Genomic DNA, 22,249 nt, shown 5'->3' with positions numbered 1-22,249 from the left:
ATTCGAACGCAAATGTGAAACTAGCCTTACACAGAGCTCAGCATTAGGAGAACTGCTAGGTCTGCAGCTGTAAAAACTGTGATTTGATCAATACTACAGCAAGCAGCCCAGTAAGTAAGGCCTGTCCCACACGTCCAGATAATTCCGGTACCGGAAAAATCGGTACCGGAATTATCCGTGTCCATGTGCTCACGGGGCACATCAGTGTGGCACACGTGCGGCATCCGTGTGCCGCCCGTGTGCCGACTGGGTACCACACGCACTGTGCAGGGGACAGCGCTACAGTTAAGCGCTGTCCCCTGCATCTGGTGCTGAAGCCGCCATTCATTTCTTCTCTCCAGCAGCGTTTGCTGGAGAGAAGATATGAAAAATCTTTTTTTTTTTTTTTTTTTTTTTTGGTGTTTAAAAAAAAGATCCCTGTCCCCAATCCCCTCCCACCCCCTGTGCGCCCCCCCCCCCCCCCGCTGTTAATAAAATACCCGGCTCCCTCGCAGCTTCCCTTTCTCGCCACAGCTTCTCCTGTATGAGCAGTCACGTGGTACCGCTCATTACAGTGATGAATATGCGGCTCCACCCCTATGGGAGTATTTTATTAACAGCGGGGGGGGTGCACAGGGGGTGGGAGGGGGTTGGGGACAGGGATTTTTTTTTAAACACCAAAAAAAAAAAAATTTTCATATCTTCTCTCCAGCGAACGCTGCTGGAGAGAAGAAATGAATGGCGGCTTCAGCACCATGCTGGGGGGACAGCGCTTACTGTAGTGCTGTCTCCTGCATGGCACACGCACTGCATACGGACAGCATCCGTGTGCGGTACGTGTTTTACACGGACCCATTGACTTTAATAGGTCCGTGTGATCCGTGCGCTCCCATGACCACTGACTGGTCTCCGTGTTTTCCAAACGGACACACGGTCCGTGAAAACACGCTGACATGTGCAGAGACACATTGATTTTAATGTGTCTACGTGAGTTAGTGTCTCCGGTACGTGAGGAAACTGTCACCTCACGTACCGGAGCCACTGACATGTGAAACCGGCCTAACACATTGCTGGAATCAGGGCCTCTGCCCCTCAACATGCAGCTCTCAGATAAGGTATCAAAAATCTCATGACGTATTCCTTTTAAAGAAAGTAGATGCTGGCTTTCCTGACATGTCTGTTATAGCAAATCCTTGCACTCCCAGTCCCCACACATAATTATTGGTGAGCATCTTTCCTTACAATGCTGCATTGTGCTGTCCCCGTTCTTCCTGGAACCAAATGACTACGGTATATTCCATCTGTCATTAGGCAGTGCACCTACAGGGTGTCACGCTGACAGTACTGATTGGACAATGTCAGGAATTCTATTCATATACACATTATATAGTCACTCATTATATGTTGGCATGAGTCATTGCTATGGATAAAAGGATGACAGGCAAGGGATGAAAAAAGCTGCAAGACTGCAATTGAGTGCAAGCTGTGTATGGCAGTAGCCTCATATTTGCGTATTACTGCTATAACATGTAGAATTGAATCATTTTAGTTGGTGGAAATAAGAAATGTGATATTTGATATAACTTAGGACAGTCTCAGGCAAACATGTTCAGCCTTTGACATAGCACATAGCGTCAGTCATTGCAGGAGTTGTACACTACCTGGTCTGCATGTTTGGAGACCCAGCTGCGGTGTACTAATAGAAAACCTGATCTCTTTAATTCTATAGATGAAATGCTTTCAACAATAGCTGTTTAACATAGTGCAGTAATTTCATCATAGACATTATCAGGGTTAGTGTTCTGGTATCATGGTAGGTCCGGATCCCGACCCTTGAAAAAAACCCAGTTGTGACTAGTATCCCCAGATGTGGCAAGTGCAAGTAGATATATTATTACATAGCGCCCATTCTCCAGTCTGGCAGGTAAGAAAAGAAGGAGACTTACCTCTATTGAATCAATATGGCATCGTAGAGCATATGGACAAGGGTTGTCCTGATGTCACTATTTATCTCTGAAGACTCTCTTCCAGTAGCTATAATGATTGCCTGAAGCACAATTCTTTCATTCTCAGATAAGACCTCAATAGAGGTGTCCACTGATCCCATTTAGCAGTCATTCACCCTCATCCGAATTTCCATGTTCATGGCTGAGAAATGGCTATTCCGCCCCATGGATAGTTTTCTTTTTTATAGTTCAAAAAGTTATGAGACCCCCCTGGCTTTTGTCATTGTTTGGAGAATATTGTGGTACAGCATTGTAATTTCGCCTTGTTTATGCTCATTTCCACATTTTGGATCTTACTATTATACGATTATATTACACTATATATATTACACTTTATACAGTAATATAATTTTCATAACAAGTAAAGAGATTGTCCACTATGTTACCATTGATGACCTTTCCTTAGAATAGGCCATCAATGTCTGATCAACACCCACCATTCCCCTTCCTCCAAGTAGCTGTTCTTGGTGTTCATAGCGGAGGTCGGAAATGCTCTATTGCGGAGCTCCTCCATCTTCTGATAGTGGCTGCAGCTATATACTACAAATCCACCTCCTATTGATTTGATTAAGAGGCGGGTGTGCAGTACCCAGTTGCCGCCACGATGAAAAGACAGAGCAGCTCCGCACTTCAGCATTTTCGACCGGCCTCCACCGATACTGAGAACAGCTAATTGGTGGCAGCGCCGGGTGTCAGACCCTGACCGATCAGACATTAATGCCCTGCTACCTGCCACCATCGCACTCTAACAAGCATCTCTATTCTTCCAACAGGTATGTTCATCCACCCAGCTCTGCTGCTGTCTTTCTATGCAGTGCACATAGTACATCACTCAGCTTTGCACATAGATTTCCCTCTGCTCCTAGCTTCCACATAGTATGCCTTTCAGCTAACCCCAGCTTTCCCTGTGATATTTATGACCTTGTTTACTCAGGCTTGATTGTATGCATCTGGTCCACTATTAATTCTCTGACCAAGATGAGCAGAGACCACTCCTCTCTGCTTCACACCTGAACGCACTTAGTTTTCCATATATTGCATAGCAAAAGTCTGCATAGACTTCAGACTGCAGTGTGATCCCTAGAAGTGTGTCCTAAAAGTGTGGATTTCATTAGAATTAAAACCTGAATTGAACCTGAAGGTAACTGGCCAGTCACTATAAACAATGTTTCTGTTTATTTTCACTTTCACCCCTATAATCCTTCAATTTCTGCTACCTCCCCAATCCCCACACCAAGTAAGGAACTGTTCATCTCCTCTTCAATCCTCCCCATCCACCTCACCACCTCCTCAGAACTGTTCCTCAACATACAATCCTCTGTCTCAAAGCACAGGCAGCCCCCTCATGCCCTCTCCTGCTCCCACCTGCTAACACTTTCTCTGCTCCTTCTCACTGCTGGTTATATCTCTCCAAATCCTGGTCCTCCTCACCATATTCCCACAGTCATATCTACCTCCCATCCACGCTCTATCACAAACTTCCATAACCTCTCTAACCTTATTCCCATTCGCCCAGCCCCCACTTCCCCAGTCCCACCAACAGGAGCTCCGTGGAACGCTCGCTCTGTCTGCAACAAGCTATCCTACATCCATGATCTTTTTGTTACTACCAAACTTTCCTTCCTCGCCATCACCGAAACCTGGCTCACCCCTTCTGACACAGCCTCCCCTGCTGCACTCTCTTACGGTGGCTTCCACCTTTCTCACACACCCCACCCAAACATGGCGGAGGAGTTGGTTTTCTCCTGTCAGATAACTGCTCCTTCACCCCAATCCCACTTCCACCCTCTGTTACCCTCCCTTCCATTGAGGTGCACTCTGTGCGCATCTACTCCCCCTCCAACCTCCAACTGGCTGTCATTTACCGCCCCCCAGGGCCAGCCACCACCTTCTTTGACCACTTTACCACCTGGCTACTTCATTTCTGCGGACATCCCCACTATCATCATGGGTGACTTCAACATCCCCATTGACACTTTCCTCTCAGCTGCCACTAAACTTCTAACTCTCACTTCCTCCTTCGGCCTCACTCAATGGTCTTCTGCAGCCACTCACAAAGATGGTCACACACTGGACCTCATCTTCACTCGCCTCTGCTCTCTATCTAACCTCTCTAACTCACCTCTTCCACTCTCTGACCACAACCTTCTCACATTCTCATCTCTCTCCACTCCATGCCTACAATCCCCACCCCACCCACAAACTTTCACACCCTCGCAGAAATCTTAAACATCCTGACCTACATTCATTCTCTGAATCCCTCCTCCCTCTCACAGACATAAGTTCCATACACAATGCAGATGACGCTGCCGCTCTATATAACACCACAATAGCTGTAGCTTTGGAATCTGCTGCCCCACTTACACATACCAAAGCTCGCAAATCAACAGACAGCCCTGGCACACTAGCCTGACCAAAGAACTGAGGCGAGCTTCCAAGGCTGCTGAGCGCAGATGGAAAAGATCCCACTCCAACAAGCACTTCATTGCATTCAAACAGTCCCTCACTACTTTCAAGACCACACTCGCCACAGCTAAACAAACCTACTTCTCATCTCTCATATCCTCTCTGTCTCACAACCCTAAACAGTTATTCAACACCTTCAATTCTCTCCTCCGTCCCCCAGCACCTCCTCCCTCCCCACTTATCTCCGCTGAAGGCTTTGCCTCATTTTTCAAGCAGAAGATTGATAGCTTCAGAGACAGTTTTGGTCAACAACCCCCAGAGCCCTTCCTCCCGACTTCCCAGCCCTCCACCTCCAAAACCAACTTCTCCACCATTACAGAAGATCAACTCTCCACTCTACTCTCAAGATCGCATCTCACCACCTGTGCACTTGACCCACTCCCATCCCACCTCATCCCAAACCTCACCACAGTCTTCATCCCAACCCTAACCCATCTCTTCAACCTATCACTAACAACTGGTGTTTTCCCCTCAAGCTTTAAACATGCCTCCATCACACCTATCCTCAAAAAGCCCTCTCTTGACCCATCCTCTGTATCTAGCTATTGCCCTATATCACTTCTCCCTTATGCCTCCAAACTACTGGAAAAACACGTTCACCTTGAACTCTCCTCCCATCTCTCTTCTTGCTCCCTCTTTGACCGCTTACAATCTGGCTTCCGGTCACACCATTCCACTGAAACTGCCATAACTAAGGTCACCAATAACCTCCTAACCTCCAAGAGAAAGCGACACTACTCTGTCCTCCTCCTCCTGGACCTGTCGGCTGCCTTTGACACAGTGGACCATTACCTACTATTACAGACCCTCTCATCCCTTGGCATCACAGACTTGGCCCTATCCTGGATCTCATCATACCTAACAGACCGGACATTCAGCGTCTCCCACTCACACACCACCTCCTCACCTCGCCCCCTATCTGTCGGAGTCCCACAAGGTTCAGTCCTAGGGCCCCTGCTCTTCTCCATTTACACCTTTGGCCTGGGACAGCTCATAGAATCTTATGGCTTTCAGTATCATCTCTATGCTGATGACACACAGATCTACATCTCTGGACCAGATATCACCACCCTACTAACAAGAATCCCTCAGTGTCTGTCCGCTCTTTCATCCTTCTTCTCCGCTAGATTTCTGAAACTTAACATGGACAAAACATAATTCATCATCGTTCCCCCATCTCACGTGACCCCCCAACGAACCTATCCATTACAGTAAATGGCTGCCCACTCTCCCCAGTCCCACAAGGTCGCTGCCTCAGGGTAATCCTTGACGCTGATCTCTCCTTCAAACCACATATCCAAGCCCTTTCCACTTCCTGCCGACTTCAACTCAAAAATATTTCACGAATCCGTTCATTCCTCAACCACGAATCTGCAAAAACCCTAGTCCATGCCCTCATCATCTCTCGCCTTGACTACTGCAACCTCCTGCTCTGTGGCCTCCCCTCTAACACTCTCGCACCCCTCCAATCTATTCTAAACTCTGCTGCCCGACTAATCCACCTGTCCCCCCGCTATTCCCCAGCCTCTCCCCTCTGTCAATCCCTTCACTGGCTCCCCATTGCCCAGAGACTCCACTACAAAACCCTAACAATGATGTACAAAGCCATCCACAACCTGTCTCCTCCATACATCTGTGACCTCGTCTCCCGGTACTTACCTACACGCAACCTCCGATCCTCACAAGATCTCCTTCTCTACTCCCCTCTTATCTCCTCTTCCCACAATCGTATTCAAGATTTCTCTCGTGTATCACCCCTACTCTGGAACCCTCTACCACAACACATCAGACTCTCGCCTACCATCGAAACCTTCAAAAAGAACCTGAAGACCCACCTCTTCCGACAAGCCTACAACCTGCAGTAACCACCGATCGACCAAACCGCTGCATGACCAGCTCTATCCTCACCTACTGTATTCTCCCCTATCCCTTGTAGATTGTGAGCCTTCGCGGGCAGGGTCCTCACTCCTCCTGTACCAGTTATGACAGTTGTTTAAGATTATTGTACTTGTTTTTATTATGTATACCCCTCCTCACATGTAAAGCGCCATGGAATGAATGGCGCTATAACAATAAATAATAATAATAATAATAATCTGAAGGATTGGACGACCTCTTTAAGTGATCTTGAAAATAGTGCTTTATTATTGTAATGATCCTGGACATGATCCTGAACCTGCACAGCCTGATTAGGTTAGCGATTTTGTTATGATGCAATATCAGAAATCAATGAATTCTGGAGACGTGGAATCCCTGATTAAAAATCTCCAATTCCTATATTGCAAATAATCACAGCAAGCTCTGTTCAATGAACAAGCAGGGAGTCCTGTGAGAACTTAAAGGGTTATAGCGTTATCCAACAAATTAGCACCTATCTGACATGGGATAGTAATAACTGAGAGATGGGTGTGAGTATGACCACTGAGATCCCCTCAATGAAGTACTTGTGTCTACTATTTTTATTTAAATCTCACCTACCCACAAGACTGTGACTAGAAGGAGTTGATTGGAGCACATTTACCTATGACACTAAGGCCGGGGTCACACTTGCGAGTGCAATGCGAGAAATTCGCACGGGTCTCTCATCACTACCTGGCACTGCCGCCAGCACTCAGGACCAGAGCGTGCAACTGCATAGAAGTACATGTAGCTGCACGCTCTGGTCGCAAGTGCTAGCAGCAGTGTCGGGTATTGAGGCGAGAGACTCGCGCTAGTTTCTCGCATTGCAAGTGTGAACCCGGCCTAACTCTAGGACACCATACCCTTCAACTTTTGAAGAACAGAGAGAGGAACAAATCATGCAGCATGCACAGTGTGCCAGAGCAAATTTTAGCCATGCCCCTGGCCACACTTCAATCCACGCCCATTTACCATTTCTTTCTACCTTGCCAAGAGGAGATGTCAGAGGGGTGGTGGCAGTGAGGGAAATTCAGTGGACACCCAAGACTGCAGGGCGTAGATCCAAATCTAGGACTGTTCACTTTATTTGGGATGTTTTGTACTAGTGATAAGTGGATCGATTCATGGGGCTATGATCCAGTGGGCAGGTCAGTGGTACCTGGCGGCTGGATGAGATACCTTCACTTTTTGATCACCAAGGGCTGCCACTACGTCATCTGTGCTTTCTGCTCATCTCTAGTTGGGATATGGATTTATTTTTTGTTCATTCATTCTCAGTCGGAGCCGCCAGAACTTTTTCATCTTTATTTAAGTTTCACTATGCAACATCTGGCTTCTTTATGTGAAAATTACAAAATGACCATGCATACAGTTGTGGCCAAAAGTATTGACACCCCTGCAATTCTGTCAGATAATACTCAGTTTCTTCCTGAAAATGATTGCAATCACAAATTCTTTGGTATTATTATCTTCATTTAATTTGTCTTAAATGAAAAAACACAAAAGAGAATGAAGTAAAAAGCAAAACACTGATCATTTCACACAAAACTCCAAAAATGGGCCAGACAAAAGTATTGGCACCCTCAGCCTAATACTTGGTTGCACAACCTTTAGCAAAAATAACTGCGACCAACCGCTTCCGGTAACCATCAATGAGTTTCTTACAATGCTCTGCTGGAATTTTAGACCATTCTTCTTTGGCAAACTGCTCCAAGTCCATGATATTTGAAGGGTGCCTTCTCCAAACTTCCATTTTTAGATCTATCCACAGGTGTTCTATGGGATTAAGGTCTGGACTTATTGCTGGCCACCTTAGAAGTCTCCAGTGCTTTCTCTCAAACCATTTTCTAGTGCTTTTGGAAGTGTGTTTTGGGTCATTGTCCTGCTGGAAGACCCATGACCTCTGAGGGAGACCCAGCTTTCTCACACTGGGCCCTACAATATGCTGCAAAATTTCTTGGTAGTCTTCAGACTTCATAATGCGATACACACAGTCAAGCAGTCCAGTGCCAGAGGCAGCAAAGCAACCCCAAAACATCAGGGAACCTCCGCCATGTTTGACTGTAGGGACCGTGTTCTTTTCTTTGAATGCCTCTTTTTTTCTCCTGTAAACTCTATGTTGATGCCTTTGCCCAAAAAGCTCTACTTTTGTCTCATCTGACCAAAGAACATTCTTCCAAAACGTTTTAGGCTTGTTCATGTAAGTTTTGGCAAACTCCAGCTTGGCTTTTTTATGCCTCGGGGTAAGAAGTGGGGACTTCCTGGGTCTCCTACCATACAGTGCCTTTTCATTCAGACGCCGACGGATAGTACGGGTTGACACTGTTGTACCCTCAGACTGCAGGGCAGCTTGAACTTGTTTGGATGTTAGTCGAAGTTCTTTATCCAACATCTGCACAATCTTGCGTTGAAATCTCTTGTCAAGTTTTCTTTTCCATCCACATCTAGGGAGGTTAGCCACAGTGCCATGGGCTTTAAACTTCTTGATGAGACTGCGCACGGTAGACACAGAAACATTCAGGTCTTTGGAGATGGACTTGTAGCCTTGAGATTGCTCATGCTTCCTCACAATTTGGTTTCTCAAGTCCTCAGACAGTTCTTTGGTCTTCTTTCTTTTCTTGATGCTCAATGTGGTACACACAAGGACACAGGACAGAGGTTCAGTCAACTTTAATCCATGTCAACTGGCTGCAAGTGTGATTTAGTTATTGCCAACACCTGTTAGGTGTCACAGGTAAGTTACAGGTGCTGTTAATTACACAAATTAGAGAAGCATCACATGATTTTTCAAACAGTGCCAATAAATGTTGTCCACCCCTTTTTTATGTTTGGTGTGGAATTATATCCAATTTGGCTTAAGGACAATTCTTTTTGTGTTTTTTCATTTAAGACATAGTAACATAGTAACATAGTAACATAGTTAGTAAGGCCGAAAAAAAGACATTTGTCCATCCAGTTCAGCCTATATTCCATCATAATAAATACCCAGATCTACGTCCTTCTACAGAACCTAATAATTGTATGATACAATATTGTTCTGCTCCAGGAAGACAAATTAAATGAAGATACTAATAACAAAAAAATTGTGTTTGCAATCATTTTCAGGAAGAAACTGAGTATTATCTGTCAGAATTGCAGGGGTGTCAATACTTTTGGCCACAACTGTAGAATAGAAGGACATCATCCAAGCTTGAGCAATGTATTTGGCGTAATAAAAGAAGATTTATTTACTTCATCCAAGTTTGAATGTTGTCCTTCTATTATCTCTGGCTTCTTTGTGTCTGTAAGGCCTTGTTCACACATAGCGGAAATACTGTGTCTTATTTTCTTTTCCCACCAAACTACGCAATCTTCTCTAATTATTGAATTTTTGCTGATTTTTTATGCCTTTTTTCTCCTTAATTGATGAGTTTCTAATGCAGATGTGAGTCTGCATTTTAATGTTTTTTTCTAGTATAGAAAACCTTTGATACTGCACTTAAAAAAAGTGACTGCAATTATTTAGATGCTTTTTGTTAGGCTACACATAGAAGCCTGCAGAGAAACACACAGCAGGAGCAGTGATCCTGACATCACACACACTTTGCTTGGACAGTTAAATGCAGCAGAATATCTGTGCAAAAAAAGCAGCAGAAAATAAGCAGCTTTTACGCTACATGTGAACACAGCATAAATGTCCAAGCAAAGTGGAAACTCCACCCTTGGTGTGTCTAAAGACACTGCTGAACTGTGCGGTTAGGCTTCTATGTGGGGTCTGAAAAAATACAAGGAATGAAAAAACACAGTTGCATTTTTAAATGGAGAATCAAAGCTTTTCTGTACTATTAAAAAGGCATTAAAAATGCAGAATTAAATCTGGAGTAAAAACACATCAAATATGGAAAAACATGCATAAAATAAAAGCAGCAAACCCGCAATAATCAGAGAAGATTGCAATTCCGCTGAGTGGTATGAAAACCTACAGAATAAAAGCAAAATTTACTTTACATGTGAAAACAGCCTCAGCGTTACATTTTATAACATTTTTTATGGATTTAATAGAGAAAAATATCAATCACGCCATTTTTTTTACGTCATTCACCGTCTCCGTAATTAATAATCTAATTGCTTTGTTGTGCCAGTTGTTACGATTACAGAGACACCAAATATGTCCATGTTATTTGCTTATTTGTGATATTTATTATTTTTCTTAAAAAAGAGCATTAAACCTGACATTATTGTAATTGCTTCATTTTTTTTTAGTAATTTTATAGGAAGAAAAAAAATATTTTATTCCATCTCTAGAATACAGAGACATAGAAATACACTGTTATATTCAACTAGCTATTGAACCCGTTCTACGCCGTACCCGTTGGTATATGGTCTCCATCCTGGTATGTGCTGCTCCATCCTGCGTCCCCATCCTGTCATGTGCTGCTCCATCCTGCGTCCCCATCCTGTCATGTGCTGCTCCATCCTGCGCCCCCATTCTGTCATGTGCTGCTCCATCCTGCATCCCCATCTTGTCATGTGCTGCTCCCATCCTGCGCCCCCGTTCTGGCATGTGCTGCTCCCATCCTGCATCCCCATCCTGTCATGTGCTGCTCCCATCTTGTGCCCCCGTTCTGTCATGTGCTGCTCCCATGCCTGCATTACAGATCAAGTACACAAAGTTCTCCCAGTGACATCACTTTAGCTTTAGCTGCCTGTAAGGATAGACGTTGTGGCTTCAAGTCCCATGGAGACTCACAAAGAAAGAAAAATTACATTTTTATAGTTATTTCTCAATATTTTTAGTGGTTAAAGCTGTGGACTGCGCTCTATGTTCATTGGTCCAATAGTCTTAAATCCATGGCCAGCTCCTCACACTGACTTTTTCTTCACCTGTAGAATACAGAAACATAGAAATACACTGCTGTATGCAATGTATCTCTATATACCAGTATAATCTGCTTCTGGGATTATTGTATGGAATACAGCTTGAGAATACCAAATTCTCCAATATTTATCAATGTGGTCTGTGGCTCATAGCTAGAGCTGCTGCCTGTGAACATGGAGTTGTGAGTTTGAGTACGGATGAAACAAGATCACAGGAGAAGAAGGGAATAGATTATTTCATTTATGTTGGTGAAGGGAGATGTGGCCCCACCTTCCGACGAGGAGGAGCCACAGGGTGTTTGAGACAGTTGAGTATTAGAAGTATGGACAAAGCCCTGATGTGTCGGGACAGTCCTACTGAATTCAGGATGGTTGGGAGCTATGTGATACTGAATATGTACTGCACTAGGCTATCTTAGTGTCATAAACATTCAACTCCTTTTGCAGCCACATCACAGTTTCCAGTCCTTGTGATCCGTGGGGGTACCAGCTATGGGAACTACTCCAATTTAACACCTCTCAATTGTTTACTGAATATGTAACAATTTGACGTATCAGTCCTGCCTTCTTATCAGTCACTGTTTACTTGACTGTAGCGATGTTGTGCCATATTAACACATGTGACCACTTCATCCACCATTTGTCCTCAATGATACATCACTGTGGACAAGATTCACTGAAACATTCTGTTTCAAAGGCTGTTTAGCGATCAGGTTAATCCTTTTTTTTTTATAGATCGGGCGATTCTGAACGCGGCGATACCAAATATGTGCAGGTTTGATTTTTTTTATTGTTGAATGAGGCGAAAGGGGGGTGATTTAAACTTTTATATATTTTTTTTTTTTTCATTTTTTTTAAAACTTTTTTTTTTTAAACTTTTGCCATGCTTCAATAGCCTCCATGGAAGGCTAGAAGCTGACATAGCCTGATCCGCTCAGCAACATAGCAGCGATCATGAGATCGCTGCTATGTAGCTGAATTACAGGCTTGCTATGAGTGCCAACCACAGGGTGGCGCTCACAGCAAGCCGGCATCAGCAATCATAGAGGTCTCAAGGAGACATCTGGTTGCTATGCCGACGCATGGCTGACCCCCGATCATGTGACAGGGGTCGGCGATTCGCTCATTTCCGGCTACGCGGCCAGAAGCACCGATTAAATGCCGCTGTTAGCATTTGACAGCGGCATTTAACTAGTTAATAGCGGTGGGTGAATCGTGATTTCACCTGCCGCTATTGTGGGCACATGTCAGCTGTTCAAAACAGCTGACATGTCCCGGCTTTGAGGTGGGCTCACAGCCGGAGCCCACATCAAAGCAGGGGATCCGACCTCTGCAGTAATAGTACAGTGGAGGTCGTAAGGGGTTAATGGAACATAAGCCAGTCAGTGCTGCACCCAAGCAAACAGAGCTCAATGAGGAAGACTGGACTATCAGCATTTAAGTGGCATTGAGATTTATCCAGCTAGTACAACCCCTGGCAAAAAATATGGAATCACCGACCTTGGAGGATGTTCATTCAGTTGTTTAATTTTGAAGAAAAAAAGCAGACATGGCACAAAACTAAAATAATTTCAAATGGCAACTTTCTGGCTTTAAGAAACACTAAAAGAAATCAAGAACAAAAATTGTGGTAGTCAGTAATGGTTACTTTTTTATCAGGCATAGGGAAAAATTATGAAATCACCCTGTAAATTTTCATACCAAAAACTAACACCTGCATCAAATTAAATCTGCTCGTTAGTCTGCATCTAAAAAGGAGTGGTCACAGCTTGGAGAGCTGTTGCACCAAGTGGACTGACATGAATCATGGCTCCAACACGAGAGATGTCAATTGAAACAAAGGAGAGGATTATCAAACTCTTAAAAGAGGGTAAATCATCATGCAATGTTGCAAAAGATGTTGGTTGTTGACAGTCAGCTGTGTCTAAAAATCTGGACCAAATACAAACAACATGGGAAGGTTGTTAAAGGCAAACATACTTGTAGACCAAGGCAGACGTCAAAGCATCCAAAACAGGAAATGCACAACAAAACAAATGAGGAACGAATGGGTGGAAACTGGAGTCAACGTCTGTGACCGAACTGTAAGAAGCCACCTAAAGGATATGGGATTTATATACAGAAAAGCTAAACAAAAGCCATCGTTAACATCTAAACAGAAAAGGTTACAAGGTTACAATGGGATAAGGAAAAGCAATCGTGGACTGTGGATGATTGAATGAAAGTCATATTCAGTGATGAATCGCGAAGCTGCATTGGGCAAGGTGATGATGCTGGAACTTTTGTTTGGTGCCGTTCCAATGAGATTTATAAAGATGACTCAGTCCACAGAAAAATCGATGAATCCAGCAGGAATGTAGTAAAATCACTAAATTTATTTCTTCATTTTTTTTAGAAAAAGGAAAGGGTTGTATCCTATGGTACACCACTTGTAAATAAGTATAATTTCTTACAGCATTATGCACACATGGCAGCGTTCTAAGACGTTAGTCGGAAGAAGGCTGCCATGTGTGCATAATGCTGTAATAAATTATACTTATTTACAAGTGGTGTACCATAGGATACAACCCTTTCCTTTTAAAAAAAAAATGAAGAAATAAATTTAGTGATTTTACTACATTCCTGCTGGATTCATCGATTTTTCTGTGGACTGAGTGCTCAACTTTTCCGTGCAGGAACAGGTGTGGAATAGCCGATATTCAGGTGAGCTGATTATCTTTTGTTTTTTTGTGGTTATAAAGATGACTGCCTGAAGAGAACATGCAAATTTCCACAGTCATTGATGATATGGGGCTGCACGTCAGGTAAAGGCACTGGGGAGATGGCTGTCATTACATCTTCAATAAATGCACAAGTTTATGTTAATATTTTGAACACTTTTCTTATCCCATCAATTGAAAGGATGTTTGGAGATGATAAAATCATTTTTCAAGATGATAATGCAACCTGCCATAGAGCAAAAACTGTGAAAACATTCCTTGAAAAAGACACATATGGTCAATGTCACGGCCTGCAAATGGTGGAAGTTGAAGAAAATGGTTCATGACAAGGCTCCAACCTGCAAAACTGATCTGGCAACAGGAATCAGAGAAAGTTGGAGCCAGATTGATGAAGAGTGCTGTTTGACACTCATTAAGTCCATGCCTCAGAGACTGCAAGCTGCTATAAAAGCCAGAGGTGGTGCAACAAAATACTAGTGATGTTTTGGATTGTTTTTTTGTTTGTTTGTTTTTCATGATTCAATAATTTTTTTCCTCAGAATTGAGTGACTCCATAGTTTTTCTCCTATGCTTGGTTAAAAAAGTAACCATTACTGACTACCACATTTTTTGTTCTTGATTTCTTTTAGTGTTTCTTAAAGCCAGAAAATTGTCATTTGAAATTATATTAGTTTTGTGCCCTGCCTGTGATCTGCTTTTCTTCTACAAAATTAAACAACTGAATGAACATCCTCCAAGGCCGGTGATTCCATAATTTTTGCCAGGGGTTGTATGTGTTCTTTTATTATTATTATTATTATTATTATTTTTTTTCTTCATATTTTACCTCTTTGGACAAATTTCTCAGGAAGACAGAAAACTCATTCAACACATTTGGAAATACAGCTGTGCAGGAGAATTGACTAATATACAGACTGCGTGCTGGATCAATACAAGAAAAATAAAACAATATATTCAGAAAGTTAGAGTGGGGGCCATACTTTATAAGGCAGATGGTGTTTTTTCTGGGGAGAGAGCAGGTATAGAGATAATTGGCATCAGTTGGGGTATCTTCTACTTAGTTGTGGCTAGTATGACTTCACCTGGATAATGTGTAGAGTTAATAAGATAGATAAATTCAATACTCCCCCACAGTTATCTGGTACTGTTTTTGTAGTATTTGTTAACAAATTCTACAAGAAAGAACGCCATGTGTGAGCAGGAAACTTTTGTCCACCTTACCTGCAGAAGACCAGCCTGCAACATGGCCAAATTCCACCTTCCAGAAAAACATTTTTAGTGGTTGTTTATATTCTGTATTTTCTATTATAATTTTACATTTTAATATTATTTTGTAATATATATATATATATATATATATATATTTATATATATGTATATATTTATTTATTTGTAATATTGCTTATATCTGTAGTGCAGCCAACGTACAGGTAAGGTGTTTTTGTTTTTAAATGTTAAATCATTTTACATGTAGCTGTAAATTATATTAAAAGATAAAAATAAATGTTATAAAATAATGCTAAAAATGTCTTACTTTACTAAATCATGCTTCATAGATTAACTTTTAAAGGGAGACGACTGTTACACAAAAACTAACTTCGAAAAATGTTAAAACATAAATGATAAAGGGCACAGTAAGGTCAACGATAATTCTTCTTTGGATAAAAAAAATAATGTAATGTAAAAAAAAAAAAAGAATTGGACTCAGCGATTGTCTCGGCATAGCAAGACAGTAAACAATTTCAAGTGCGACTGTAGCTCATCTGGAATAAAGCTCATGTTATTCTGTTTTCGACAAAAGGAAATTGTTTCAATTTCCCTACCGTGGTCTTTTCCAGACAGTGAAGCAAGTGGTGATGCTGTGTTGCAAATGTAGATCCGGTTTTGGTAACAAGAGCTTGTTCCTCTTCCCTGGAACCCTGTAAATCAGAGAAATACAATATTTTAACTTTCAGCTACTTTTTAAAATATAAATGCGAATCAAATATTAAAGCTAAAACTTATATGTTTACATTAATAAAGAAAGAACAATTCACATTTTTAAAGATTTTTTTTTTCAATTCCCATGTAGTCATATTGACTTATATTAAAGCAATCCGTTATTTCTATGGTGCCTCTTTAGACACTACTACATATGCATCTAGCTTCTAGCGTACAGTATGCACAGTTTTGATTTGCTATGTGAATCAAGGGAGCAGAAGAGCATGTAACAAATCTTCCATGTCCTTTTGGCCTTGCTCCTCTTGCATTTAGCCTCTATAAATACTTTAATATACCAAATGTATTGAAGAAGATCTCTCATTGATTTTTTCTTTCTGAAAATTATCTGAAGACTTGTATTATTACGGCACAATATGGACCTAAGGCAATATTTTTTTCTATGCCAATACTATAGAAACTAATTACTTTTCAGCTTTTATTTTTGAAATGTAATAATTGCTTTGATTCTCTATTTTATTTACTTGCTTACAAAACATTATTCTCATAACATGGATGTTCAGCATGTATACATTTTTAATATTTTGGTTAAAACCCTTCTCCCCCTAAATAACCAAGCGGAAGTTTCTCTCTTGCGGAGACTTAACAAAATTGACATGCTGTGGTCTGGAAAGATGCGCTGCATGTCCTTCTCAATGAGTGATCCGCAGTCGACCATGGATGCATAGTGGACATGGGATTTCTTGAAATCCTATCCACTATGCTGTCTCAGCTGGCCGCTGTGGATTTGACGCGGCATAAATATGCAACATCAAACCCACAGCAGTTGCTGATCATGGGCACATACCCTAAATCTCACTGAGCGTGGTTCTCATTGGTGGCAAGCTAGATACACAAGCACACTGTATTACAATATTAAAATATTAAAATATCTTCAGTGCATTAACATGAAAAAATGTAATAATATACAGTTGTGCTCAAAAGTTTACATACCCCGGCAGAATTTTTGCTTTCTTGGCCTTTTTTCAGCAAATATGAATGATAACACCAAAAGTTTTCCCCCACTCATGGTTAGTGGTTGGGTGAAGCCATTTATTGTCAAACTACTGTGCTTTCACTTTTTAATTTGTAATGGCAACCCAAAACATCCAAATGACCCTGATCAAAAGTTCACATACCCCATTTCTTAATACCGTGTACTGTCTTTTGTGATAGTTGTGGATTAGGTTCCTTATTTTCTCAGATAGTAAAGCTGCCCACTCTTCTTGGCAAAAAGACTCCAATTCTTGTAAATTCCTGAGCTGTCTAGCATTAACTATGCGCTTGAGATCTCCCCACAATGGCTCAATGATATTGAGGTCAGGAGACTGAGAGGGCCACTCCAGAACCTCCACTTTGCTCTGCTGTAGCAAATGACAGGTAAACTTGGCCTTGTGATTTGGATCGTTGTCATGTTGGAACATCCAAGTATGTCCCATGCGCAATTCCTTGGATATCTTTTTGTATCACTCTCCTGTTTTATACAGTTCAACTACCTTTTCCTGTAGATCCGTTGTCAATTCTTTTGCTTTCCCAATGACTCACAATCCAGAAACATCAGTGGCTCGATGAAAGAATGAAAGATGCAACAGTCTGTCTGGATCCCAGAAACTCACTCAGCTTTTATGCACTCACACTGATTACAAGCAAACAGGTCACAGGTGAGGATGTTACCTTTAGTAGCCATTCAAACTCATTTTATGTCAACTTCTGCGCTTGTTATCAGGCCAAAATCACCAGGGTATGTGAACTTTTGATCAGGGTCATTTGGATGTTTTGGGCTGTCATTATGATTTAAAAAGAGAAAACACAGTAGTTTGACAATAAATGGCTTCACCCAACCACTAACCATGAGTGGAGAAAAGGTTTTGGTGTTATCATTCATATTCTCTGAAAAAAGGCCAACAAAGCAAAAATTATGCCAGGGTATGTAAACTTTTGAGCACAGCTGTGTTTACAAAAATGTGAGGGGTCTACTCACTTTTTGATATACTGTACATATACATAGATAAAAAATAAAGGGAACACAAACAACACAATGCAACTCCAAGTCAGCACACTTCTCTGAAATCAACCTGTTCTGTTATGAAGCAACACCGACTGTGAATCAATTTCTCCTGCTGTTGTGCAAATGAAACACACAACAGGTAGAAATGACAGGAAATTAGAGCGACAACCCCTATAATGGAGTGGTTCTGCAGGGGGGGACCACAAACTATTTCTCTGTTCTCACCCTTTTTGGCTGTTGTTTTGGTCACTTTTACATTTTGTCATTACTCTCACCCCTAGAGATACTGTACAGCAGCATGAGGCAGTGTCTACACCCACAGAAGTTGCTCAAATAGTGCAGTTTATCCAAGATGACACATCAGTGTGAACTCTGACAAAAAGGGTAGCTGTGTATGTCAGCATAGTGTCCAGAGCATGAAGCAGATACCAGAAGACTGGGCAGTAGACCAGGAGATGTGGAGTGGGCTGTAGGAGGGCAATAACCCAGCAACAGGACTGCTAACTCCTCATTTGTGCAAGGAAGAACAGGATGAGCAGTGCCAGAGCCCTGCAAAATGACCTCCAGCAGGTCAATAAAATCCCATGAGGGCCCAACACCGTGCAGGGTGATTGGCATTTGCCACAGAACACCAAGATTGACAGATTCGACATTAGTGCCCTGTGCTCTTCACGAATGAGAGAAGGTTCACTCTGAGCATATGTGACAGATGTGATAGAGTCTTGAGATGCCATGGAGAATGTCCTGATGCCTGCAACATCCTCCACCATGACCAATTTGGCTGTGGGTCAGTAATGGTGTGGGAAAGCATTTCTTTGGAGGGCCGCATAGCCCTCCAGGTTATAGTCAGAGGCACTCTGAATGCCATTAGGTAATTAGGTATTGTGATGAGATCGTTAGACCAACTGTGAGATCATATGCAGATGCAGTGGGCCCTTGGTTCCTTCTGATGCATGATAATGCTAAGCCTCATGTGACTGAAGTGTGTCAGCAGTTACTACTTACTAGCAGTGACTACAGTGGCCTATATAATCTTTCAATGGAAGAAGTTTGGGATCAATCAAAGTCTTCCTAGACCTGGTAATCCAGCTAAACTGAGCAATTGTGGGAGAAGAGCCTTGGTGAGAGAGGTAAAGAAGAACAACAAGATCACTGTGGCTGAGCTCCAGAGATGGATTAGGGAGATGGGAGAAAGTTCCACAAAGTCAACTACCACTGCAGCCTTCTACCAGTCAGGTTTTTATGGTAGAGAGCCCAGACGAAAGTCTCTCCTGAGTGCAAGGTATATGAAAGCTCATGGAGTTTGCTAAAAAACACATGAAGGACTCCCAGACTATGAGAAATAAGATTCTCTGGTCTGATGAGACAAAGATAGACCTTTTTGGTGATAATTCTAAGCGGTATGTGTGGAGAAAACCCAGGCACTGCTCATCACCTGCCCAATACAATCCCATCAGTGAAACATGTTGTTGGCAGCATCATGCTATGGGGGTGTTTTCAGCTGCAGGGACAGAATGACTGGTTGTCATTAAAAGAAACATGAATGTGGCCAAGTACAGAGATATCCTGGATGAAAACCTCTTCCAGAGTTCCCTGGACCTCAAATTTGGCTGAAGGTTCACCTTCCAACAAGACAATGACCCTAAGCACACAGCTAAAATAACAAAGGAGTGGCTTCAGAATGACTTGGTGGCCAGTCTTGACTGGCCCAGTCAGAGCCCTGACCTAAACCCAATTGAGCTTCTCTGGAGAGATCTGAAAATGGCTGTCCACCAACGTTCACCATCCAACCTGATGGAACTGGAGAGGATCTGCAAGGAAGAATGGCAGAGGATCCCCAAATCCAGGTGTGAAAAACTTGTTGCATCATTCCCAAGAAGATTCATGGCTGTATTAGCGCAAAAGGTGCTTCTACTCAATACTGAGCAAAGGGTCTGAATACTTATGACCATGTGATATTTCAGTTTTTCTTTTTTAATAAATTTGCAAAAAATACTATATTTCTGCTTTTTTTCAGTCAAGATGGGGTGGAGAGCGTACATTAATGAGAAAAAAATTAACTTTTTGGAGTTCACCAAATGACTGCAATGAAACAAAGAGTGTAAAATGTAAAGGGGTCTGAATACTTTCCGTACCCACTGTATATGTGGGATTATGTGATTTTGCATTCCTTATCACAGCTATCTGACCCTAATTCCTGACATGTTTGACTGCATTCCTCTTGTTCCATGAAACCTGCCTGATCTCTGCTGCTAACCACAAATAGCTTGCCTACAGTGTATGTCAACTTGCTCTTGTATTTCCAGCTTATTAAAGTACCCTAATGTCTTGTATCGTCTGCTGTCATTGCACCTAGTAACTGTAACTTTAAACAATCTCTGTATATTACTTTTCCATCTGCACTAGATGCTAGAAGAGAATGAAATAACACGCAGCTGAGATAGATGGAATTTCTATAGATACATTGTGCAATTCATTCTGGGTTTATTCTTCCCCTGGTGTTGCAGGAACCGGACAATAGCTCATACACAAGAATGGCACTTTTTCTTAAATGAAAAAAACAGCTCCTTTTTCTGATGTCATACAGTACACTGTCTTTAAGTGCAGATGGTCATAATGATGCATGAATGTAGCTTCCAGGATTTTTACCCTTCTAAATTCTGCTGAGTAAATGACAACTCCGAGTGACATACAAATCAATGATCGCTTTTTACAGCTTTTTTTCAGTTGCACTACTTGGTGATAGCTGAATCAACAAAGTTCAATTTTTAGTCCTTGATTTCAAACTATGGTTTTCTTATTCTGTGATAACCTTCTATATGTCGTAAGCTATAAATATTGAGGAGGATTGTCTTTGTGCCTGCAGGTTTTTGCTATATTGCTCAAATTGTCTGGAATACTTTATTGAAACAATCAAGCTGGAGGATCAATGTATGACCTCTGCATGTATGGTGATGAGGCATTTGAGATATCAGGTTATTTGTAGGACAAATGTATTCTTTAATCGGCTTTTGTTCACCTGCCAGTTTATCTATTCGGAAACTAGTGGTAAAACTAAGCAATTTACTGTTGTGTTGTTATCACCTCAATGTCATCCGTCCATAAGGCACATTGCCGTATTATGACTGTTGTGTACAACGTTGCTGTAGGACTGTGCTAAAGATGTGTGAGGACTCTACTGAGCCTTTGTAAACCCTAAAATTTATACAAGCGTTTTTCATTGGAATTCCATAAAAATCCAAAATAAAGAAATTGTGACATGCTCCACCAGACTCCACGTATATGGTATATTTCTTCCCCAATGCAGACAATGGGACACTGATTTTATATAGATTTCAATCCAGAAAAATCACATCAAATTTTATGTTTTTATTTTAAGTACAACTATTATCAGACAATGTTTTTTTAGGGCACTATTATGATTTCAGTAACCGTAAAATCCAGGCCTGTCAGTACATCAAAAGCTCTAAGTGGGATCAACTGCTGGTAATTTTTGCCAGCTCATCCATCCCTTATTGAAATGCTCCCTCCACATGTTAGCTGCCATTGCTCCAGATTAGAGAACTGGTCTTTGTTTGTTGCAATTTTTTAGGAATTTGTTGATCCAGGTAAATTCAAATAATTTGCAATTTGATCACTGTGAAATTCCTGTAAAATGGCCGCAGAAATTTTGGCTACTACCTCCATATTTGATTAAGCACACCTTCCATCAGTCTAAGGGCTCATTTAGACATCAGTGCATTTTTTTACCATTCATCTACCCATACCATATTTGTATTTATATTAAAGAGATTAATTCATCTAAAAAAAATAAATATTTTTTCCATTTTGTTAGTGTTTTCCTGCTAAAAACGATTAGTAAATAAGTCTAACACACCAATGTTACATGCTTACACGCATTATGAGGTTTTAGGAAAAATTAGCTGCTAATAAATTTACTACTCATGTACTGGATTACTTCCACATATGCTTAATTGTAATTGTTTGGGCAATATACAATTTGTTAATATGAGGGAGAGTTAGAGGAATAACAACTGATGCTTATGTATTCACTGTACATGCCAGGTCTGCTGTTCATTTAATCTACCTGTAGACATAATCAGACATGAATATTTAACAGTTATATGATGGATTGAATTGTGACAGGAAATCAACACCAGCCAATGTTCTGTTCGAGAAAAAATTCTATGAAACATCTGTTTATTGTCTGAACTTTACATCTGCTGATGACTGGTAACAGCAGCTCCGTAAGACGAGATATATTAAACTGCTCAATAATACTTACCTGTAAATAGATAACCTACTTACATTAAAGCCAATTCTCTGCAGATAACTCA

General features: G+C 41.6%; 1 protein-coding gene across 2 annotated transcripts in view; it reads right to left on the bottom strand.

The window, feature by feature from the left end:
• KCND2 (potassium voltage-gated channel subfamily D member 2) overlaps positions 1-22,249 on the bottom strand; it is a 757,023-nt gene that overhangs the window by 118,575 nt on the left and 616,199 nt on the right. For both annotated transcript variants that reach the window (XM_069764865.1, XM_069764866.1), the window contains exon 4: positions 15,751-15,846. In XM_069764865.1, coding sequence (XP_069620966.1) covers positions 15,751-15,846 — 96 coding nt within the window. The remainder of the gene's footprint in view (positions 1-15,750; positions 15,847-22,249) is intronic.

This window comes from Ranitomeya imitator, chromosome 4, assembly GCF_032444005.1.
Source record: "Ranitomeya imitator isolate aRanImi1 chromosome 4, aRanImi1.pri, whole genome shotgun sequence".
Classification (NCBI taxonomy): domain Eukaryota; kingdom Metazoa; phylum Chordata; class Amphibia; order Anura; family Dendrobatidae; genus Ranitomeya; species Ranitomeya imitator.
This window is presented reverse-complemented; position numbering and strand designations above follow the sequence as displayed.